Here is a 25624-nt window from a genome sequence, read left to right on the forward strand (position 1 = left end):
ACCACAAACCACTGCTCAAGGAAATAAGAGAGGACACAAACAAATGGAAAAACATTCCATGCTCATGGATAGGAAGAATCAGTATCATGAAAATGGCCTTACTGCCTGAAGTAATTTATAGATTCAATGTTATCCCCATCAAGGTACCACTGACTTTCTTCAAAGAATTGGAAAAAACTACTTTAAACTTCATATAGAACCAAAAAAGAGCCCACATAGTCAAGACAAATCGGGGCAAGAAGAACAAAGCTGGAGGCATCATGCTACCTGACTTCAAACTTTACTACAAGGCTACAGTAACCAAAACAGCATGGTACTGGTACCAAAACAGAGATATAGACCAATGGAACAGAACATAGGCCTCAGAAATAACACCATACATCTACCATCATCTGATCTTTGACAAACCTGACACACACAAGCAATGGGGAAAAGATTCCCTGTTTAATAAATGGTGTTGGGAAAATTGGCTAGCCATATGCAGAAAACTGAAACTGAACCCCTTCCTTACACCTTATACAAAAATCAACTCAAGATGGATCAAAGACTTAAATGTAAGACCTAGGACCATAAAAATCCTAGAAGAAAACCTGGGCAATACCATTCAGGACATAGGCATGGGCAAAGACTTCATGTCTAAAACACCAAAAGCAATGGCAATAAAAGCCAAAATTGACAAATGGAATCTAATTAAACTAAAGAGCTTCGGCGCAGCAAAAGAAACTATCATCAGAGTGAACAGGCAACCTACAGAATGGGAGAAAATTTTTGCAATCTATCCATCTGACAAAGGGCTAATACCCAGGATCTACAAAGAACTTAAACAAATTTACAAGAAAAAAGCAAACAACCTCATCAAAAAATGGGAAAAGGATATGAACAGACACTTCTCAAAAGAAGACATTTATGCAGCCAACAGACATATGAAAAAATGCTCATCATCACTGGTCATTAGAGAAATGCATATCAAAACCACAATGAGATACCGTCTCACACCAGTTAGAATGTTGATCATTAAGAAGTCAGGAAACAACAGATGCTGGAGAGGTTGTGGAAAAATAGGAACGCTTTTACACTGTTGATGGGAGTGTAAATTAGTTCAACCATTGTGGAAGACAGCGTGGCAACTCCTCAAGGATCCAGAACTAGAAATACCATTTGACCCAGCAATCCCATTACTGGGCATATACCCAAAGAATTATAAATCATTCTACAATAGCAAAGACTTGGAACCAACCCAAACGTCCATCAATGATAGACTGGATTAAGAAAATGTGGCACATATACACCATGGAATACTATGCAGCCATAAAAAAGGATGAATTCATGTCCCTTGTAGGGACATGGATGAAGCTGGAAACCATCATTCTCCGCAAACTATCACAAGATCAGAAAACCAAACATCGCATGTTCTCACTCAGAAGTGGGAGTTGAACAATAAGAACACATGGACACAGGGAGGGGAACATCACACACCAGGGCCTGTGGGGGGTGGGGGGCTAGGGGAGGGATAACATTAGGAAAAATACCTAATGTAGGTGACAGGTTGATGGGTGCAGCAAACCACCATGACATGTGTATACCTATGTAACAAAACTGCATATTCTGCACATGTAACCCAGAACCTAAAGTATAATTTAAAAAAAAAGAAGATGAAGAAGAAAGTGACATGCTCAGAATTACCTTTCCAAACAGTCGCTTTAAATACATTGCAGGAATAGATGACAAAGAGGAAATACTGGGAGTCTAGTTAAGAGACTATTGTTTCTTCCAGAAGAAAGAAATGAGTGCTTTGAACTAGAATGGCAGCAGGGGAAATGAAGCCAGCCAGGAAATGGAACTGAGAGGTCTTGGGGACGGAATTCATTGTTCCTCAGGTAGAAACTACACAAGAAGGCAGACTTTGGTACAATTTATACCAACAGCCAGTACTTCCATGCCAAAATGGAAGAGACTGCCCTTCAAAGCAAAGCACTCCCTTCCTTAGGAAGTTTCCTAGGAGGTACTGGGTGATCATAAGGTTACATACACTGGGTGAGAAATTAGACTTGACAGCATCTAAGACACTCTGACCTCTCTTGGTTAAAATCAACAGAAGTGTCAGGTCACCTAGAAAATTCAGTGTGAAACACCTAGGATAGATATAAAATATGTTCATTCTCTCTCTCCTCTCTCTCTCTCTCTCTCTCTCTGTGTGTGTGTGTGTGTGTGTGTGTGTGTGTGTGTGTGTGTGTGTATTATCTCAAATCTCAGTTTTCCTCTCTATTCCAGCTGAGTTTCTCACAGAAAACCATCACGGTAAACTACCGTCAGTGTTTTACTGCTTGTCATCAGGTGTTGAAAAATAGTTTTATATATCTCTTTCTAGTCTTTTGTATTTCTTTACGTATTGAAGTAAATGGTTTTACTCACTCGAACATATTATCTTAATTTTAGTAAAGATTAGTAATATGCATGCTCTGGTAATATTTTTAATGCCAAGCATGCAGACATATTTGCTAGAATCTGGGATTATCTGCCTTACCCATGGGAAGTCTAGGCATCCTGAGCACAAACCCAAATAACCAAGGCATCACAGTCCACCAGGTACAAAACTTAAGTACAGTACACGGTAGTAAAGGAAAAGTTTCAGAAACATTATCCTGCCAATTCCAACCGTGAAGGAATGCAAGCACCATGCCAAATGAAAGAAAAAGGAAAAAAAGCACATGAAAAAAATGCACTGAGGCTCATAAATATGCTAAAAGGACAAAATTAGACTGACCAAGAAATGTTACCAACTGCTCTCAAAATCAGAGTCTTCTCACTGCTAAAGTTGAGTAAAAGCCAACCAACACGAAGAAGACCAAGACTTAAATGGTTTCCACCATCACAATTACTAAGATGTGCAGAGTCATCACTTTTTGTGAGTCAGCATGGCTTAAAGTAGTATTGACAAACATCCATTCAGACTCAAAGAGATGCTTTCCCATCCTGATTAACTCATTCACAAGAACTCCTTTACATACCAACACCAAAGCTGCCCTGTGCAATCCCTCTCTTGAACAATACAACAGACACCTGTTTTTGTGCCATAAGCACGGAAAACCAGGAAGATTTTCTTTTTCCTTTTCTTGTTCTTAGTGTAACACTCATTGACCTATACCTGGGATTCTGTGGAAAGCACAGGTGCAAGACAGTGCTATGACAGAAGTAGCATCTGCCAACAAAAGGACAGAATTTAGAAGGAAAAGCATAGGCATTTTATAATTTATCAAGAGATGATTAGAGGCACCTAGGATGACTGGCTTAAATGTTGGTTCAACAGTCTGGTGGCTGCGAATTAATTTATGAATCATAAGATGGAGATAATTCTAGTACCCATCTCATAGAAAGGATTAGATGATAACATACATGTGGAGAATTTACCATAGTGTCTGGCACATATTAAATGCTATTATTACTGTTTTTATTATGCCCTCATCAAAGGACTAATACCCAGAATCTACAAAGAACTCAACTCAACAAGAAAAAAACAAACAACTATGACTGTTTTGTTTGTTTGTTTTCAACCATTAAAAACTGGGCAAAGGCCTTTTCGGCCGGAACGGCCATCTTCCAGTAATTTGCCAAAATGATGAACACAAAGGGAAAGAGGAGAGGCACCCGATATATGTTCTCTAGGCCTTTTAGAAAACATGGAGTTGTTCCTTTGGCCACATATATGCAAATCTATAAGAAAGGTGATATTGTAGACATCAAGGGAATGGGTACTGTTCAAAAAGGAATGCCCCATAAGTGTTACCATGGCAAAACTGGAAGAGTCTACAATGTTACCCAGCATGCTGTTGGCATTGTTGTAAACAAACAAGTTAAGGGCAAGATTCTTGCCAAGAGAATTAATGTGCGTATTGAGCACATTAAGCACTCTAAGAGTCGAGATAGCTTCCTGAAACGCGTGAAGGAAAATGATCAGAAAAAGAAAGAAGCCAAAGAGAAAGGTACCTGGGTTCAACTAAAGCGCCAGCCTGCTCCACCCAGAGAAGCACACTTTGTGAGAACCAATGGGAAGGAGCCTGAGCTGCTGGAACCTATTCCCTATGAATTCATGGCATAATAGGTGTTAAAATAATAATAATAATAAAGGACCTCTGGGCTATTAAAAAAAAAAAAAACTGGGCAAAGGACATGACCAGACATCTCTCAAAAGAAGACATACAAGTGGCCAAAAATATATATTAAAAAATGCTCAACATCACTAATCATCAGAGAATTCAAATTAAAATCACAATGAGATATCATCTTACACCAGTCAGAATGGCTTTTATTAAAAAGTCAAAAAAAAACAACAAAGTTGGCTTCGTTGTGGAGAAAAGGGAACACTCATACACTATTGGTGGGAATGTAAATTAGTTCAACCTCTATGGAAAACAGTATAGAGGTATCTCAAACAGCTAAAAACAGAAGTACTGTTCAACCCAGCAATCCCATTACTGGGTATCTACCCAAAGGAAAAGACATCATTATATTAAAGAATCACCTGCGGGGCCAGGCGCGGTGGCTCACGCCTGTAATCCCAGCACTTTGGAAGGCCGAGGTGGGTGGATCACGAGGTCAGGAGTTCAAGACCAGCCTGGCCGACATGGTGAAACCCCATCTCTACTAAAAATACAAAAATTAGCTGGGCATGGTGGTGGGCACCTGTAATCCCAGCTACTCAGGAGGCTGAGGCAGAAGAATCGTTTGAACCTGGGAGGCTGAGGTTGCAGTGAGCCAAGATCACGCCATTGCACTCCAGCCTGGGCAACAGAGCGAGATTCCATCAAAAAAAAAAAAAAAAAAAGACACCTGCCCTTCTATGTTCATCACTGCACTATTACAAGAGCAAAGTCATGAAAACAATTTAAGTGTCTACCAGTTGTTGACTGGATAAAGAAAATGTCCATGGAATATCATGCAGCCATTAAAAAAAGAATGAAATCATATCTTTTGCAGCAACATGGATAGAGCTGAAGGCCATTATCCTAAATGAACTAATAAAGAAGCAGAAAATCAAATACTGTATGTTCTCACTTGTAAATGAGTGATAAACAAAGGGTACACATGGACATAAAGGTGGTGAAAACAGACACTGGGGACTCCAAAAGGGAAGAAGATGTGAGGGGGATGAGGGTTGAAAAATTACCTAATGGGTACAATATGATGGGTACACTAGAAACCCAGCCCCCACCATTATACATGTAATACTTATGTAACAAACTAGCACATGTACCCCAAAATCTAAAATAAAATAAAATAATAGCAAACTCTATTGTAACTGTTTTTTACAATTATTATGAAGCATATTCAAGAAAAATAAGAAGTATCACTTCAACAACCTTTTTATGTAACACCTAGGATCAGAGATTAGGTTACTCCAAGAGATTACACAGCAATTCATTAAGTCAATAAGCTAACAGGACTTACACCAGCTTCCCAAAAAGCCAATACCATAGATGTGGCTACACAAGTCCCACGGGGGTGGTAATAAAATAAAGAAATACCTAAGATAGCAAAGACTTTGCCATCTCTGCCATGTGTGATAATCAAGGTACAAAAACAAGCTTTGTCTACACAACACCAAAATATACAGCAATTAAGAGAAAAAAAGGGTTTACAGTTTGAAGAAAGTCCATATATTTTTGCATCCTAAAGGCAGCTATTGTGTGGCTCCCTTCCTCTTTCTATTAAATACAAGATCTCACCAAAGTCTGCTTCACAGCTCTCATATATACCATATTCCTCAAAGTGAATGTCGTTTCAGGCAACAATACAGACAAGCAAATTAGCAATGTAAATATCAAGACATTCAAATTTTTTCCTTCCTTCTTAAAGTTACGGGTGCTTTGGATTCTGTTACTTGATCTGACTTCCAACAGTTCACAGACGAGTTTGGAATTCTAGGAAAAGTTTAGATATAAGGTGCTCCCCATAATATCAGTCAGGGGGGTAGGTCTCAGCCCCACTCTTGATCACCAAGAGAGCTAAACAAGACTCAAGGCTGTGCTGAGCCTCCCTGCCGTCCTCTGCTAAATCTTGCATAAGAAAGCGATAATGATGTCAAGATTTTCAAGGAGACTCTCCAGAATAGTTCAGGAAGATACAGTCTCTGTCTCATGTCCAACACACTTAGATTTCAGTGAAGGCAAATCACAAGTTTTAGCATCTCAAGCATTTGTCTCCTTCAACAGAGTAAATGAGGCCCTCACTTTTGATCACCTGTTAGAGATCTCAGTGAAAGGCTAAGCAGACAACTTCAAAACTCTCATCCAACATCCAAGAGTTCTGCCAATTCCAAGATTCAACAATCCTCTCAATACAAGATTACATTTATTGATAACACAAAGCTGGATGCTTCTGGTGAGTTTGGCTTATAGGAAAACAATGTCCCATTATTTGATCCATAAAGACATAGGAAACACATTCAAGAATTAAGGAAAACTGAAAGATTGAAAATGGCTTTAAGCATCAGACCAAAGAGACTATAGAGATAACTGAGATGATTCCAACTTTCATATAAATGAAAGATTGAATAAATTAATTATTTCATTAAACAGATTGGTTTTTGAGTCTTGCACTGTGCTAGACAGAATCACTGCCCTCACAAAGCTTACAATGTAAGTGGGAGATTTAGAAAATAAGATACTACATATTCAGCTGAGTGCTATAACAAGAGAAAAAAAGGGTTCTACAGGAGCCCAAAGAAAGGGTGGAAATCTCCTGATAAGCTGAGGAAGCTTGCCAAGAATAACACATAAGCTGAGATCTGAAGTGAGTAAGAATTAAACAAGCAAAAATGTGACAAGGATTGGTAACGGAGAGTGTCCCAGTCATTTGGAAGGATATGATTAAAGGAGAGAGCACGGAACATTCAAGGAACTGCAAACAGATTTCTCTGGATTGAATACATGCTGTAAGCAGAGAAATAGGAGGAGGTGAGAAGGAGTCAAGCCACAAAAAGCTTATATATCACTTAAAGGCATTTAATCAGGAAAGAGACATAATAAAATGGACATTGTTGAAAGACTCGTGAGTATAGTCCAGAGAAAAATGGAAGTAGGAAGGGCTAGATGCAGAAATATCAGCTGAGAGGTACTAGAAAGACCCAAGCAATGGGAGTTTTCTCCTGAATTAAAGTGGTGAGAGTATTAAGGAAAAAGGATAGAGTCAAGAAATATGCAGGATGCTGATTCAATAGAACACGCATGGCATCTGGGCAAAACAAAGGAGGCTGCACTTCTACCTTGGGAACAGGTGGATGGGGGTGCTACTGAGGCTAGGAATCCCGAAGGAAGATCCTAACTTCAACTTTTGATATTTTGAGTTTAAAGAGCCCAAGTGAAGTTAGATACATAGTTCCAGAGCTCAGGAGAAAAATCCAGGCAAATGTCCAAGACTTGGCAATCATCCATACAATCACTTTAGTACAATGAAAGAAGAGACGAACCCTGGGACAAAACCATGAGAAACTGCAATGTTTAAGGAACAGGCAGCAGGAGATGAGGACACAAAGGCAACTGAGAAGTGGAGGGCCATTCTAGGAAAATATTTCAAGAACAAGAGGTGGCGACCCAAAAGAAGTGACAGCCTCTGAAATATTTACCTATATGTGATCCTGTGCTGTGTGTTGCATGGGGAGTCAAAGGAACCATAAGCATGCTCCTAACACACGGCCAGTCTATCAGTTCTCACACCCAGGCTGCCACAAGAAGCTGCAAATGACAAGTGATGTTTTCAAGGGAAGCACCAACAACCAAAAGTACAACCAAGGTGACAGGTGTGTGTTCTGGGGGATCCAGAGTAGAGAGACTCACCTATCAGTAAAGGGCAAGAAGGGATGGTGTCACGGATAATGTGATACTCCACTCAGGTCTCCTTTTCAGGGTCGATGTGCCCATCCCCACAGCTGCTAGGAATATCACTGCTGTGCTGCTAAAAGCTCACGGATGTGTCCCTCAAGGGGAACTGCCCTCTGCCACAGGTAACTGCCCTGCCCAAGTCTATACCCCTTCCCATGGAAAAGCCTACCAGCGATGACTGGCTGACGCTGGGATATAAGGGCCCAGTTCCCTTGCCTCAATATGGGACATTTCTGAAGGGCCATTACAGCTCCAGAGCTGCCCATAGGATCAGCTGAGATCTTAGTTGTAACCTCACTACAGAGCAGCTTCGCCATCTGTCCTAGCCTGCTTTCCACATTTCCTTACAAGTGTGTCTCCCAACAGCACTCTTCAGTAAACCCTCTGGATACAGTTCTCCATTCCAGAGTCCTTCTCCAAGCAACCCAATCTAAAACAGACAGTATATATCAAACTAGGCCAGCCACTGAAGCTAGAGTAGAAAGGCAAAGGTGCAAATGGCAGAAGCAAATGCAAACTACAGGGCAGTCTTTGTGCGTGCTCAGTGTGAAAGGGCCTCTATCACATGCACACCTTAACAGAGAATGGCCACTCTCAATCCAGTCCTCACCCGTGATGAGGGACAATGGCTTAAATATTTCAATTTGCTTTAAGGCACCTTTGTTACCTAATAAATCTATACAAGGTCTAGTGGAAGGCAAAATGGAAACCTGAATTTCGAGGACAATCTGAAAGAATGTTCTTAGAAAACAGAGGGACTAATGCCATACAGGAAGCACTCAATGAAGCTCACTGCAGGAAGGCTAAGGTGGCCTGGAAGCATAGGTTTCAAACATTTTCAACCATTCATTCAATGAATATTTACTGAAAAGCTACAGGTCCAGCAAAGTGCCACAAGCTTGGAATACAACCTTGGATAATACAGACATGGTCCCTGCCCTCACCGAGCTTAGGCTCTAGCAGAACACGGTGGAGCTCAGCAATAGAACCATTTCCCTAACAATATGTTTCCAGGATCCCTAACACATAAAAATTGATACATACAATAATTTCTCAGTGTAGATGTCTTTTGTAAGTTTAGCTTATGATACTTCCTTATCACTACATTAACTTCCGAGAATAATAAAGTCTGTTTTCACTAATAGCAAAATTTTTTAATGAGGCCCAAAGATGTTAGCTGCCTTCCCGTAACAGTCTCGGCAGTCAATTTCTTTCTACATTTGGTTGTTTGTAAATAAAAACACAATCTTTGATTTGCTATGAAAGTAATTATAACTGGTATCGGGTTTGGTTTGACCATCCTGTCTTGCAATCTCAGCATATTCTTCATTCTAATTGATCCTGAAGTTTGAAATCAGAGAAGGAAATGTCTGTTTCATGTAGAAAAACCTCTAACACACAATATTGTCCCCATTCCTTCTCTCAAATTTGAGTCAGAGAAGAAGGACCGGGTCTTCTCAATAAACCCCAACACTACCTTTTATACAATATAATGATACAAAATGTTACACATTCCACTGTTATCACATACTGATTATTACACCATGTCTAGAACATTCACCAGCCACCGCCTCCTCAACCTCAAGTGGTATTTGACTGGGGTGACTGTGCTGTAAAAGTGTATTTGCTCATTTAATTTTGTGTGAGGAGACATGGATAAGCCTGAATTTTTCTAAGAACACTGAAGAACCACTGTTGCTGAAATAGTGCATTTACCAGAAGTTCCAATATACGTCAAAAATAGCAGAAAAAAGCCATATTCTGAGGTATGCTCACCAAAAAAAGAACTGACCTGGCTGCACCTTTTAACATATGGAAAACTTCAATGTGTTAAAAATATGGTACATTAAACCATATACGATTGCTGAGTTTTTAATTATTACATTCCCAGTGATTTTTTTTTTCTTTTTTTTGAAACAGAGTTCCACTCTTGTTGCCCAGGCTGGAGTGCAACGGCGTGATCTTGGCTCACTGCAACCTCCACCTCCCAGGTTCAAGCGATTCTCCTGCCTCAGCCTCCTGAGCAGCTGGGATTACAGGCATGCGCCACCACACCTGGCTAATTTTGTATTTTTAGTAGAGACAGAGTTTCTCCATGGTGGTCAGGCTGGTCTCGAACTCCCGACCTCAGGTGATCCGCCCATCTTGGCCTCCCAAAGTACTGGGAGTATAGGCGTGAGCCACCACATCCAGCCTCAGTGATAGTTTTAAAGGCATTCATGGCTGCAGCCCTAGTACCACCATAGTTCTAGGTCCACAGCTGACATAAAATAAAAATTTGACTGATGGATTATTAAACAAATGACTACCTTCAAATAAAATTCAAATCCGGCATTTGTATAAGTTCCCATGGCTTGTTAGTAAGGCCCCTTAGGACATAATTTTAAGAACACTGGACTAGAAGACAAGGTAATGAAAATCAAGGAGAAAAGTTCCCTGATCAAGAATTTGAGGGGAGGGCAGTGGCCTCTCAGTAGGGGAATTCATAGTATGGCAATGTGCAGCCCAGGGTCCCAGTCCCACAAACGTATCCCTCAAGTCTCCATGTTGAAATTTCTGTAAGTCACCTATAAATCAGTGTGGTGGTTGATCAACATGAAAATTCTGGGAGAGATGGTATGACTACAGTCAAGTGGGAATAATTTGGCAGCGGTGGCCTTTATAAAAGAAACTGGGACATAAAATAAACAAACGGCCCTGCAAGGCTTCTCAGGAACCCATCGCTTTATAAAGACCTGGTCAATGAATGGGCCTTTCACTGGAGTGGTGTGACCTTTGGAGGTAGCAGCTTCTACTCACTGGCTTAGGCTAACTGGGCAACATAGAAGCACGACAATGAACTGAGGGAAGGCACAAGAAGGGGTGGATCAGGACCAAGAAGTGCTACTCCACAACCCCCACCATTCACCAACCCACCAGAGCCAGGGGCTGACTCCAGACAAGGATAAATTTAAGGCCCAGGATAGGCCTCTCCTCAAGGTCCAGCACCACCATGCCTGCCATCCTGAGCACTCCAGTGTGACAGAACACCCAGGCCTGCTTGAGTTCTTGGAGTTACCAGTTCTAGTCTAAGACCCAGAGCTCTGTGCTTGCCCCTCATTACACATGCATACATGTGTGAGATGATGTGAGCTACTGAAATCAAGGCATTTATTTGAAGAAGTAATAGACTGAATCAGAAGAAGAGTTTTCAAAAATAGAAGAGATCTCATTTTATAGCAGAAGTTCAAAAGATTAAAAGCTTTGTCTAGCCATACACTATTACCAAATGATGGAGTTGTGGACAAGAACCCTAACTGCATCAGTCAGGATTCAACCAGAGAAGCAGAATCACTAGAATATATACATTAAGAGATTTCGTGCAAGGAATTATCTTACATAGTTGTGGGGCTGGCTAGTCAAGTCCAAAATCCATAGGCTAGGTCATCAGGAAGAGCAAGTGGGAATACTTGGGCTCAGGCTAAAGATGCTGTCCACATCTGGAATTTCTAGCTCTTCAGGGAAGCCTCAGTTCTAGTTTTGAGGCCTTTCAACTGATTGAGTCAGGACCATGAAGATTATTTAGGATAATCTCCCTTATTAAGTCAACTGATTATGAACTGTAACCACATCTACAAAAGACCTTCACAGCAACACCTAGATTTTGACTGAATAACTGGAGACTGGAGACAGCCAAATTCACACATAAAACTGACCATCACATGACTTATCAATAGCACCATCATCTTCTTTCCACCTTAGCCCTCCTCACTAAATGCGGCTGCAACAAATTCTTAATGAACAAAATTTTTCTATGACTACATTATATATGTTCTACTTTTTTCTCCAATTAAAATTACTGAAGACATGAAACACATCTGTTACAGGTCAGCAGGGCTTATGGAAAATCATCTCTTCTAAACATGTAGATCCAATAATCCAAAGTCTACATCACAATCTTTTGTTATCCAAGTCATCCAAAGGGGCAGAGTGTATAGAACTAGAAAAGTGGAGATGACTAATCCACTCTCCCACTTCACCCTGGATATCACATTCACTTTCTTTTTACTATCATGCCCAAGACTCTTAGAAGAGCTGCCCATACAAGATGTCTCTAAATCCAGAAGACCCAAACTCCTAGACTCCTCATCACACTGCAATCAAGCCATCCCTGACCCACCAACACACTCTATGGAATAGATGCACCCCAAGGTTACCAATGACTCACTGGTTATTGACGCCAAAGGACACTATTAACCATCCCCTCTTTCTTAAAATGCAACCTTCCATTGCCTTCCATATCAGCAACACCTCTTTTTTTTCTACCTCTCTTGCTACCCCTTGTACATCTGACCTTATTTCTCTTCTTCCATCTCTAAAATGTCCACTTTCTCCATCACAAGACCCCTCCTCATGTTTACACACTGTTTTTTTGGCTTTAATTATAATTTATATACTAATTATTCCCAATCCCTATCGCCATGTCAAATAGTGCTCCTGAGCTTCAGGCACACACAACTTGCTGCTGTGGACATCTGTACGTGGATGTTCAACAAACACTCCAAACTCACTGTCCTTTCCACTGCGTCCACTCCTTCCAACCAATGCTCATCCCTGGCTCCACCATCCACCTAATGGACTAGAATGGAAGCCTGGAAATTATACCTTAACTCCTGTCTTTCCCTCAATCCCTACAGACCATCAATCAAGTTTTATTTCAGGAGAGGAGGGGAAACTACAGCTGAAAATTACACTTTCAGCTACATGTGACCACATAACTATCTTCAGGCCAATGGAAGAAAGCAGGATTGTATGGAACTTCCAGACAGCTGTTTAGGGAGAGAATACTCAACTTTCACCCTTCTATCCTTACCTTTTTTTTTCCAGGATACCTGGTACTCTCAGAATGTCACAGATCATATCATATCAATCAACTCTGTTACTGCCTAACTCCAAACTTTATTTCATGTAAAATAAACCTGTTTTAAACCACTGTTATTGTACATTTTCTATTATATGCCACCAAACATAAGCTTGACTGATATACCAAATGTTGATTCTTTTTCAACCTTTCAATTGCATCCATTCCTCTCCATAGCCACTCACTCCCTTAGTTCAAGCCACCATCATCTTGTTTCAATTATTGAAACAGCACATTAACTGGCTGCCCTACTTCTATTCTTCCTCTAATCTAATCCACTGTTAACTTTGAAGGACAATCTGGGAATATGTATCAACAGCATTAAAAACGTTACCATTCATCAAACTACAGTTGACCCTTGAACAAAAGAGTTTGAATTGTGCAGGGGTTTTTTTGTTTTGCTTTTTTGTTTTTTGTTTGTTTTTTGTTTTTTGTTTTTGAGACAGAGCCTCACTCTGTCACCCAGGCTGGAGTGCAGTGGTGTGATCTCAGCTAACTGCAACCTCTGCCTTCCAGACTCAAGCAATCCCCCAACCTCAGCCTCCTGAGTAGCTGGAACTACAAACACATACCACTATGCCCAGCTAATTTTTTGTATCTTTTTAGTAGAGATGGGGTTTCTCCATGTTACCCAGGCTGGTCTAGAATTCCTGGGCTCAAGCTATCCACCTGCCTTGGCCTCCCACAGTGCTGGGATTACAGGCACGAGCCACCGTGCCCGGCCTGTGCAAGTCATTTATAGGCAGATTTCCTTCTGCTTCTGCTATCCCTGAGACCACAAGGACAACCCCTCCCCTTCCTCCTCCTCCTCCTCAGTCTACACAATGGGAATGCAATGAAGAAGAAGACCTTTATGATTATCTACTTCACTTAATGAACAGAAAATATATTTTCTATTCCTTATGATTTTTCTTAATAAAATTTTCTCCACTTTAGCTTACTTTATTGTAAGAATAGGGTATATACTACATATAACATACAAATATATGTTCATCAATTGTTTATGTTATCAGTAAGACTTCCAGTCAACAGTAGGCTATTAGTAAAGTTTCTGGGAAGTCAAAAGTTATATGTGAATTTTCAACACCAAAGGGGATCAGTGCCCCTAATCCAAGTATTGTCCAATGGCCAACTTTATACAGCAATTTCACTTCTCAGAATTTATGCTGAAGAAACTAGTAAGATATGCATACAAATACATAATTGTGTTTATGGATGTTCATAACATCAATATTTATAATGGTTTACAAATGGAAACTATCTAGATGTCTGATAACAGGGGATTAGTTATAGAAAACATGGTACATTCAAGGGAAAATTAACCTGTCATTTAAAACTCATAACACAAAATAATATTTTAGCATTTGAGAAAATGCTTATCTACATTATCTACATATATATATATATATATATATATATATATTTAAGTGAAAATAAAATAGGTTACAAAGAATATGTACCCAGTATCCCGATTTGGTTTTTTTAAAATTACATAAACATGTGTAGAAAACAAACCCAGTCCTACTTTTGTAACTACCCCCAAAAGCTAACATTTTAATTAATTCAGATATCACATTAGTATTTATTGAACATCAATTACATGCTAAATATATAATAATAATTCTCTTAGATATTATAGTATTTCTTTTTTGCTTTTATTTTTTAGAGATGCTTTCAAAAACAGAAACGATAATATTCTCAAGCAACTGTGATCATGGTCACGTATCCTACCCCCGACAACATGCTCCTAGAGAACACCATCATCCCTATTAACACTTCCCCATTGTACTGTAAAATACTTGTTTTCTTAACTGTAACTCCCACTGGGCTCCTGGAGGACGTGATCATCATTGTTCCCCAAGTGCCTCGCATATATTTGGTGGTCTATAAATATCAAATAACAAATCAATGATGGTGCTATGAATTCAACCACACCTACACTTCTTTTCACCATCTGAGAGATACAGAAGGATCCAAATCTTGGTAATCTAAATGCATGCCTCCAATACAAAGATCTTTAATAATCACCAGGCCTGAACCACTTCTTAGCAATTGGCCAGGCTGCAAGGAGCCATATCAACTCCTTACTAGGACAGCTTAAGCCCCTGAAGAAATTATCTCATGCACTAAGGAATGACCTGACATAAAAGCCTACTTGAAAATAAGCTGATGCCTGCCCAGAGGGAATAATTTAAAATAACTTTCAAGAAGTGGGAGAATCATATACTCATTCCATATTCATCAGGTGTCTTCTACATGCCAAAGAATCAATCCAATCCAACTGATAACATTTTCTCTGAAGATAGCCGCCTCTTCGAATACTGGTACAGAGATTCAAGAAGTTGTATCACAGACCATCAGTTCTGCTAGTACATGTATTTCTTTGACAGGAATGACCTCAGGTGTGATTGGTAAATAGAGGAATGATGTCTGTGTGGGTTCATATGCAATTTTTCCTAGCTTGTTAATACTTTGCGGCAATCACGGTAAGCACTCTCACAGGGAAAGAGAAAGACTTAACAATGTGTGAAGACCTCAGAACAAAGCTGGAAATGCACTCAAGTGCCTTTCTTTAACATGAGTAGTGGCTGATTTTCTAGCTTCAAGAACCGCTATGCTTTCCACTATGCTGACCTCATGGCAAAACTGCAAGAACAGCTATGAAAACATTTCTCCTTATACAGATAAACGAAGAAGGCTACACCCTGGATCAGACTTAATTTCAATAAAATCGTCTCTCTTAGAAGCAAATGCCCTGTGCAATCCACAGAGACAAGAGGGAAGCAAAGCTCAATGTGGAGATGGCCAAGGCTAGACCAACTTGCTAAAAAAGTTCCACAGCTCTTTAGTGGTCTGCCTCAATCCGGTTTTTCCCATAAACTCTGTTATTCTTAGTGGTGCGTGATTTTGCGGAATGCCAGGTGCAGATAGAGTCAGCCCTCCATATCCATGGGTTCCACATCTGTGGATTCAACCAACCACAAACCGAAAAGATCCAAAAAAAAAAAATGGATAGTTGTGGACACTTCCCTACAGAGAGAGAACTGAGCCACCCCTACACACAGTTTTACCACCACCAAGAGGCCATGAGCTTGGGAAAGAAAAAGACAATAAAGGGTAACACTCAACAGAAGGACAACAAAGGTCACACAAGGTACTTTATATACTTAAACCAGTCTTCTGCTCACTGATTCAGTCAACAAGTAATTGAATGTACAAGGAGGTAGAAACCCAGGGAAAGACAAGAAAACTGAGAGCCTACCCCACCGATTATTTCTTCCTGACACCCAAACATCTTAGCAAAAGATTGACTAGAATCAGATTGCAAACTCTAAAGTCTACTGGAGCCCAATGAATGATTTAAGGAGAATGGGTGCCTGGTAATAGGGAGCAAGAGGAAAGGGACAAGCTAGAGATCATATGCTCCATCTAAAAGTGTTCAAATCGTTTTTCTTTTTTTCTTTTTATTATTATTATTATTATTATTATTATTATTATTATACTTTAGGCTCTATGGTACATGTGCGCAACGTGCAGGTAATCAAATCGTTTTTCTTATCTACCATTGAGCCAAGGCAAAATGCGTATGCATCCTAGACCTGGCTCACAGGCTGCCACTCCATGGCCCCTATGTTTAGCAGAATATAGACCAGGGCATCTGGCTAAGAAATTTCACTATGGATCCAGACAGATACCTGACTCTAAGACATAACCCAAAATTTAAAATCACTTTCCTATAAGTGATGGCTACAATGCACCAGAAGATGATGAGAACTCCACTACAGGAGAAACAAACCAGAACTATCTATCAAGATCCAAGATTTTGGAACCTGAGCTTGATTTCTTATTTCTTCACTATGATTCAAGAGTGCTATTACATAAACAAAGTTTCCGTTTTCTGATGTCTTTAAAAATCAGCACCTATTCCTAAAAACTGCCTTGTGGAGGTCCACTCTTTACAATTTAATTGTCTGAAACGCCAAAGAAAAGATGAAGAATCTCTACAATCCAAATCACACTTCACCATAAAGGCTCAAAGATAGTGTCAGCAGACACACAGGTGAAATATATCAATTACAAACGTAAGAACTCTTAGCCCACTAAAAACGTGGTTTCTTGAGTAGAGATTGCGAGAAGCCATTTTATGTACACTTTAGTATAATATTTAATGAAAGTAATAAACAGGTGTCATAATTTAGAATGAAATCTGTTTTCTTTTCTTCCTTTCAAGGCCAGTCAACATACACTGGATATTCCAATATTTTTCTTAAATCAATATGCTACTTTTTACCCACACAACAACTTTACAGTCAGAAATATATATGCTAATGTACACTTAGCACTTCTTAATTGTTCTTAAAGCTAAATTTGAACAATAAATTAAATTTCTCAGTATATGTTATGTAATGTAGACACAGGCTATAAAAATGTTGACATTAGTTATATTCTCGTAATGCAATTTAGCCCTTTTAGTAATGACTATGCAAATAATCAGCCACGGGAAAGCCATTTTCCATCTAGTACAATTACCTACTATCACAGAAGTAATTATTATTATTGTCTTCCTTATTGAAATTCTATAAAAACTCTTGAGATACTAAGATAGTTCCAAGGCCACCGTGAAAACTCTCCTCTTAACAGACTCATCTGGCAACGACAATTACCAGCGTTAAGGAGGGCAGTTGCAGATGAACATTAAACAAGAAATTATCCCCAGAAGGTTCATAAGTTCTAAACTTTAAATGGGGAAACACTGATGGCTCCTAGTATATCCTCTTAACATCTTGAAGACACAACTTTTCACTCAGGCAAGGTCAACAGCTCTAAGCTGACTCAACCTCAATTCGTAGAAAACCATGATTCCAACCAGATCAGTTTCACCCCTAAACAATATCTACTTTTAGCCAATGTCCCCATAGTACTGGTTACACTTCAGGAAACTCAATCAAACCTTCTATTCTACTGTGCTTCAATTTTCAATTTCAGAAATTGTTCCACCATCTTGAAACAGACCAAGGCGCTTGGGTGATCCATTGGCCACATTTGCCGAAGTTCTTCACAAGATCTCTATAGAACTTCACCTTGTCTCTTAGCACAGAGATGAGGACGGCCACACGGTAGTGAAGCGGGCAACGTACACCATTCTTTCAAGGAGCTCTAAGGTCTCCCACCCACCCCACCTGAACCTGCTGGCCGGCAGTCCAGGCCTGGGCCTCACCAACTCCAGAATCATTCACAAGACCATGGTCACACAGGAGACCTGTGCTCCTTTCTCCATTCTTCTTCTCTAACACCAGTCAGCAAACCCACCACCTGAAAAAGCTTCAACTGCCCATGAGGGCCTAGAGGAAAGAGCTTCTTAGGAATCACCCCTGCAGTCTGTCGTGGGTGGATCACCCTACAATCTCTTATGCAAAAGGCTAATTCAACCCCTTCTGGGTGCTTATCTCAGTGGAGCCCAAAGCCTTGAGAACCGGATCGTGTTAACCAATTTATGTTCAGGGAAGTGCCGGTCCAGGCTAACCCATGCGGCTGGTTTCTCGGAGGCCCAGCAGGCCCTCTGGTTGAAGATGGCTGGTCTCTTAACTTCTTTATCCTGAACCTGGTCTTGGCGGCCAACACCTCTGAGGCCATTCCCTCTGGGGAGTGGTGGCTGGCTGTTCCTTGTGTTGTCCACTTGTGGAAAACCCAAAGCAGGAACAGTTGTGTTCCTAAGCCCTTGCTCCCCAAAGACCATGGGTGTTCCTCCATTGTTTGAAAGATGCCAGACTAATGTCTTCCTTCGCCACTTTTGGGAAGACATGAGAGTATCCAACGCTGGCCACTACTCATTAGGACCTGGAGCCTGGTAGCCACTGAGGGTGACGAGAGTGCTGGGCGCTGGGCTCGCATCTGTGTCCTATGTCCCCATCACCTCGGACTTCCACGTTCTCCTCCCACCCAGGGCCCTCCGCAACGCCCCCTTTCGCCCCCAGGGAGCACTACACCCGCAAGGGCCGCCCCCACGCCCGAGCCGGGAGGGCGTCCGAGCTGGTGCGGGGGCAGCAGGTGGGGGGTGAGGGAGGTGGCCCGGGGACCCCGGGGAGCGGTTTGGCGGTTGTCCCCCCGAGCCCCCACCCAGCCTCTCCCTTCGCAGCCCCCCGGGACCCCGCCTCGCCCCAGCCAGGCTCCGCTCCGATCGCCCGCCCCCCTCCTCCCCCGCGCCCCCGGCCCAGCCGGGCCGCGCACCCCCCGCCCCACACCCCCGCCGGCCGCGGCGCGGCCCCCCGCATTCCCAGCATGTCCGGTGCCGACTTTTACCTGTACTTTCTGCACTCGAGGCGGCTCGTCGGGCGAGAAACACCTCCCCGGGACCGCTACCTCCCCCGCCCCGGCTCCGCCCGGCTTCCTCCTTCCCCTCCAAGGCCGCAAAGTAGATGGAGTAAGAGAGTGTGTGTGCGAGAGAAAGAGAAAGAGGGAGCGGGCGCGGGCGCCGCGGGAGGCGGCGGGCGGCGGGCGGCGGGCGGGAGGCGCGCCCGGCCCCCGCCACCCTCCGGCCGCCGCCGCCGCCGCCGCGGGCTCGGCAACTCCGGATCGCGCCCGGCCCCGGCCCCGGCCCGGTCCCCGCCGCCCGCCGCCGCCGCCCGCCACCGCCCGCGGGCTGGGGCCGGCCCGCGCCCCCGCGTCCCCGTACCTCGTAAAGGTCCCCAGAAGCCATGCCAGGCTGCGGAACTTGGCTCGCCGGTGTGCGCGTCTGCTCGCTCGCGCCCTCCGTGCGTGTGCGCGCGGGGGCCGGTGTGCGCGTGTGTGTGCGCGCGTGTGTGTGCGAGTGTGTGTGGTGTGTTGAGTAAACTGTGTTTTTGCAGAATGACAGGCTTGGGGGCTGCCTATGCGCAGAATCAGAGCGGGCGGCGGCGGGGCTGGCGTAACCGGCAGCGGCGGCGGCGGCGGCGGCACGAGCGCGGGCAGCAGCGACGGCCGCGCAGCGCGCCCGGGAGGCACGGACGCGGCCCGAGCGCCGCGGCCCCCGCGACCCCGCGACCCGGCGGCGGTGGCTGCAGCCGGCAACGGCTCGCCCCGGCGCCGCCTGCAGGAAGCCGCCCGGCGCCCGCCGCCGGCCCGGACGCTGCTGCCACTGGGCGAGTCCCCGCCCCCCGGGAGCCCGGCCCGGCCCCCGGGGCGGGGAGGCGGGGGCTGCTGCCCGGCCGCGCCCCGGGGGACCGGTCCCGGAGTCGACGAGCGCTCGGGCCCGCCTCGCCACCCTGGGCCGGCTTCGGGGGCAGCTGGCGGGGCCCCCGGGGGACGGCGGGCCAGGTGCCCGCCGGGCGTGCCCGAACTGGGGCCGCGAAGGGGCGGCCGGGGAGCCAGGTAGAGGGCTGTGGCTGCAGACCTCAGGGAAGGGGCCCCAGCCGAGCCCCGCCGGCCCGGGGTCCCCACCTCCCTCCTCCACCCGGGAGGGGAGTGGGCGCCGCCTGGGAGACCTGGCCCCTCGGGGCTGCGTGGCCCCTCCCTCCAGGCTGCGTTGTAAGATGTGGAGGCCACAGGGAGGAGGGATGAAATGGCCCATCCAGAGGCACCATGGGGATCCAGGACAGGCGTGGCCACCCCATAAACCCTGGAAAGTCTTTAGAGCCAGGCGTGGCCTTCCCTCAACAACCCCCCTCCCCGCATTTATTCACTCATCCCTTACTCAAACATTTACCAAAGTCAACCCAAGTGCACAGTGTCCCTGGACAGGCAAAACTGGGACCCTGCCCAGAGAGAGTTTTAATACGCAAGTGAGGAGTGTAATGGAGCACTCAGTTGTTCTTCTAAAAGGTCATCCTGTGTGTGACAGGCTGCGGAGCTGGAGGAGCTAGAGAAGCCCTCCAAAACCCAAACCCGTTCCTAAGCCATCTCTCATGGATAAATGGTCACCCCTCTGCTTAAAGGGTTCTCCTTATAAATATTTATGTATGTAGTTACTTCAGAACCTGCAAGGTCAGACTTCAGAAATTGGAGGGAAGATCTTCATCCCCACCCATGAAATGCCTGCCTGGCTCCAGATGTGATGTGTCATTAACTCACATGCTCCCTGGATCATTTTCTACTTGGGAGGCTGTGGGCAGGTCACTGAACCTTGATGGGAGATGGTGATAGTCACCTAAGTGATTTAAATAGAATTAAGGAGGTGATCTATGTATACATGAAGTGGCATGTCCATCCCAGCAGAACTCAATAAAGCTGATTTGTATCTGAGTCTCAACCTGGACTGCCCTTATGGAGAGTGAGATGGCAGAGGGGCTCGAGAAATTGTTTAATCCTGAGGTTGTCAAACTTTGAAAAGTCACCAAATTTTTTAATCCAAAAAAAAAAAAAATTCCATGGAACCTGAAGCATGTCTGGCTCATTCCAGGACACATGGATTTGCATTTGCTGTTCCCTCTGCCTAGAATGTCCTTCCACATTGAATCCATCTGGAACATTCTTGTTCTTCGCATAGGGGCTTGTTTATCTTTGTATCGCAAGCGTCTTCCACTGTTCCTGAGAGAGAGTAGGTACACAGTGTATGTTTTTCGAACTATGCCAATATAACAAATTTTATACCAATTTCTAGTCAAAATCCCAATGAAGATGATGAAGGAAAAAATGGTGAGGATAAGGAATTAATAAATCAGAAAGCATATTTGTCTTAGAAACTGTTGAAATTGTTATGGCACTTCTCTCTTCATATTGATATTTTCCCGGTGGTCATGGTTTTAAATAATAACAGTAATAATAAGCAGTTCTCTATCTGTAGGTAGCAAAACAAATTTTAATGAGTCTTAATTTGTACTCACGAATAAATGCACCACCATAGCATGAGGATGTAATTTGGAAGAAGGCAAGAAGGAAACTGGGCTTGGAAATAATATACTCAGCCAAATTTGAATATATAATCAGTAGTTTTACAAAAACACCAAAAGCTTGACTTGTACTGGCCAAGTACTCCCTGAGAATGAGTGCAGTTTGAAAAACCCTAGTCTAGACAACAGTTGTTTACAGAGTTCACAGAAGAGGATACTTAGTGTGGATGACCATGCTCAGGAAATGTTTAAGGACTGAAATGGATCTTGAAGACTCATAGAAAAGGAAGGACAGTGTTTTCAGTGAGGAGAAGAAGTCAGGGTAGATGGCAGGCAATTCTGCTATGGCAGGGGTATGAGAAGATTGGAAGACTAGTTTATGGAGGTCACAGGACCCTGGATGGTGAATGTGGGTCAGTTCGGAGATAGTCTTGAAAGCCAAGCTAAGAAGATTGCTATTTAGTAGGTCAACAGTGGAGAAACTGATGAAGACTTTTGAATCAATCAAAAGCATGTGACTATCAAAAGTGCGCTCTAGAAAACGAATTCTAGAAGAAATATGGGAAATCAACTGCAGGGTTTGAGGTTAGGGGCAGGGAGACCAATTGCAATGGTCCCTGGTGGTAGCAGTGGAAATGAAGAAGAAAAACTGGATTTGCGAGATGTTCAGAAGGAAGAACCAGGCTAACTTTCATTATGGTTACTCCACCTACTTCCATGAAGTATTCGATTCAGATCAACAGGACTTGATGACTAACAGGATGTGTGTGCATTGAGGACTTGGGGAGGGGCTGCGACTAAGGAAAGGATACAGAGATGACTAAGGTTTTAAACTGAGTGACTGAGCTACCCATCCGTCATAACACAATTTTATTTTGAGCTTACCCCCAGACCATGGCTAGCTTCCAGAAAAGGCAGGTGCTTCCTGAGGGATGAAGGGGGGAAGGGTCTTCACCCCCTGTAGGAAGTTCAGCCCAACCAATTAACAGTGAGGCTCTAGGTTCTCCAGATGATAGAGAACTAGTGTTGCTCATGGAGAATGGAAGATAGCTGCCATCTTCCACAAACTGTGGTAGACTATTCATATTGGTCATAACTCAAGATCAACTGATAGAAAGCTCTAAATTAAAACAAGAGAGTATTTCCTGACTCATATAGACTAGAAAAGGATGGAATTGCTCTCAGGATTAGCCGGATTCAAGGTCTGAAAGGATATAAAATAGCCTCTCTTACTCTTTCCTTCTTTCTGCATGCTGGTATCTTTCCTGTTGAAGACAGGCTTCTTCCATGCAGCTGAGTATATGGCACCTGGCCATTCATCTGGGCTTATGCCTCATACAGTATTTCTAAATCCCAGGGAAGGACTCTATTTGGCCAATGTAGCTCATATGCTGTCTTACTGGTCCAATCACCATAGTCAGTAACTGACAGAACACTATGATTGGCCAGGCTTAAGTCATACTCCTATCTATGAGAATAATATGACAATTGGCAGTTTTACCAGAATTACATGATGGGAATCGGGTCTGAGCAGAAGCCTAAAGGAATGGTGGAAGGAATACTGAAACGGTAGGTGTTTACGCCAAAACAAATCTGAGGCAGAAAGGGAACTTATAAGCAAGGGCAGTAGCTGCCTGGAATACGGCCTTTTTAATATAATAGAGCAAGACCAGCAAGTGTAATATCCAAGAAAAGATCATATCCACTGCCTTGACAGTGGCATTGAAATGTGGCAATATTCTCCTTCCGGTATTACTTGAGACATAATCTTGACCTCCTGTATCCTGTGGTGGCTGAACATGTGGGTTCTAGAGGCAGATGGCCTGGGTTCCAATTCTTGCATCATCACTACTAGATATCTGGTATCAGCCTCTTTGTTTAACCTCTCTACCCTTCCATTTCCAACTGTATGTGTTATTTATTACTGCATGATGAATTATCCCCAAAACTTAATGGTTTTAAATAAAAGGTATTTCTAATTTCAAAGTTTGTGTGGGTTGTGGATTTGACAGCAACTTAACTGGGGGTGGTTCTGGCTCAGGATCTCTTGTGAGATTGCAGTCAAAATGCTTGCTAGGACTGCATTGACCTGAAGGGTTGGCTGGGCTGGAGGATCCGCCTCCAAGATGGCACCCTCATATGGCTGTTGGCAGGAGGCCTAAGCTCCTAGCCACATGGGTCTCTCCATAAAGTTGCTTGAGTGTTCTCATGTCATTCTCATCTTGGCCCCCCAAATCCAACAAAATGAAGCAAAACTTCAACTCTTTCTAGCACAGAGCAGCTAATGAATCTGATGTTATAGTCCATGCTAAGAAGGCTATTTGATGCACAGATGATTTACAACATGTCAGGTTGGATAACTGGAGATGTTATCTGATCCACACACCTCACTTTGAAGATGGGAAAACTAAGACCCAGATTGGGTGATCCGAGAGAGAGAGGAAGGAGGAAGTCACAATGCCTTTGAATATCTCATCTTAGACACCAAACATAGTCACTTATTCTATTCTTTAGAACTGAACCACTAAGCCAAGCTCATACTCAAAAGGAAGCAAATTAGACTCCACCTTTTAAAGGGAGGACTATCAAAGAATTTATGGACACAGTTTAAAACCACCACACCCTATCTATAAATTGAGGTGATAGATACCCCATAGAGTTGTTTTGAGAATTAAATAAGCTAATCCATACAAAGCATCTATAATAAGGGCTGAGTAATAGTCCCTGTTGTAATTACAACTATTACCCATTTCAAACTTAATATGAGTCACTAATATCCTTGAATGTCAGATTCCTATAGAAGGGCACTAAGTCAAACAAAACCTTCAAACTGAGTATTGTTTTCAAGCTATGCAGAAATTCTTGTTACTAATTAGGCTTTATTTTCAGCATTCATTTGATATATTTTACTTCCATAATAATGTTTATTATTATTAAAGTCATACTTATTTAATATATACAGTGTGCTAGCTACTATTCTTGCTGAACAAAATAAATAGTGTCCTACCCTTATGGAACTTATTCTTGTCGAACAAAACAGAGTGTCCTATCCTTATGGAGCTTACACTACAGAGGAGACAGAGAATAAACCAAGAAAATAAAATACATATATACATAATTTTATTTCAGGTAGTGATGTGAAGTAGGAAGAAAAGTGAAGCAGGTAAAGTGACAGGAACTGAGATGGCGGGTGCCGGAGACAGGAAAGGGTGCTGGCTTAGATAAGGTGCTTAGGCAATGCCTCACTAAGGTGGTAACATTGCAACAGAAATTTGAACAAAATGAAGGAGGACACAAATCAAATCAAAGGGCAGAGAATGTCAGAGAGAGAAAATAGCAAGGGCAAAGCCCTGAGGCTGGAGAAGCTGGGTGTGTTCAAGGTCCTGCAAATAAGCCAGTCTGGCCGAAACCAACTGAGCAAGAAGGAACATGGGAAGACACAGAGAGCTAACCAAGGTCCGGGTAGGCCAAGGAAAAGAATTTGGATTCCTCCAAGTGACAGGAGAGGTCATCTGGGAGGCTTTGAGCAAAGGAATGATATGATCGGATCACTCAGCTCCTAGATAGAGAATGGCATGAAGAAGGACAAGGGTGACGCAGGCCACCTTTGCAGAAGTCCCTGAGTGAAGTCCTAGTGATGTGGAATAAGGATGAAGCTGTCAAGATGAAGAGATGTAGTTGGATTGAGGATATATAGGATAATACTTGAGACAAGAGGAAGGGAAAGGAATGCTAAATTTTCAGCCTGAGTATTCAGGTGAATGGAGGTGGTGCCATTTACTGAGCTGAGGACAATGGGTGAGTATTGCATTTGTAGGTGGTATGGGGGTGGGTGAAGGGAAATCAATAGTTCCATTTTAAGAAAAGTTAATTTTGAGATGGGAATTCAATATCCAAGTAGAGTCAAGGAGGTATTAGATATGTGAGTCAGGAACTCGGCTGGACATTTATGTGGCTGGGCAGCATATTGATGACAATGCTTGTTATGATCACTGGTGGGATGAACGCAAGTCTGAAAGAGGAGAGGCCCTAGGACTGAGCCC

At 43.1% G+C, this 25624-nt stretch overlaps 2 protein-coding genes across 3 annotated transcripts in view; one reads left to right on the forward strand and one right to left on the reverse strand.

Annotated features, from left to right (window-relative positions):
- CDYL2 (chromodomain Y like 2) overlaps nt 1-19861 on the reverse strand; it is a 211732-nt gene extending 191871 nt beyond the window's left edge. Inside the window, exon 1 of one of the 2 annotated variants that reach the window (XM_024233877.3) lies at nt 19451-19861. In XM_024233877.3, the coding sequence (XP_024089645.1) occupies nt 19451-19474 (24 nt within the window). In that variant the 5' untranslated portion in view covers nt 19475-19861. Of the gene's footprint in view, nt 1-19077; nt 19254-19450 lie in introns of those variants that run through there. The other variant, XM_024233879.3, reaches the window with a different exon arrangement.
- LOC112129417 (large ribosomal subunit protein eL21-like) lies at nt 1822-4156 on the forward strand. The gene has a single exon (XM_054534177.2). It carries the CDS (start codon nt 3614-3616, stop codon nt 4094-4096), a length of 483 nt encoding a protein of 160 aa, XP_054390152.1. The 5' UTR covers nt 1822-3613; the 3' UTR covers nt 4097-4156.
- Nucleotides 19862-25624: the final 5763 nt, after the last annotated feature.

Source organism: Pongo abelii, chromosome 18, assembly GCF_028885655.2.
Source record: "Pongo abelii isolate AG06213 chromosome 18, NHGRI_mPonAbe1-v2.0_pri, whole genome shotgun sequence".
Taxonomy (NCBI): domain Eukaryota; kingdom Metazoa; phylum Chordata; class Mammalia; order Primates; family Hominidae; genus Pongo; species Pongo abelii.

Coding starts and splice junctions, on each gene's coding strand:
- LOC112129417 (XM_054534177.2), top strand. CDS start 3,614: ATGATGAACACAAAGGGAAAGAGGAGAGGCACCCGATATATGTTCTCT.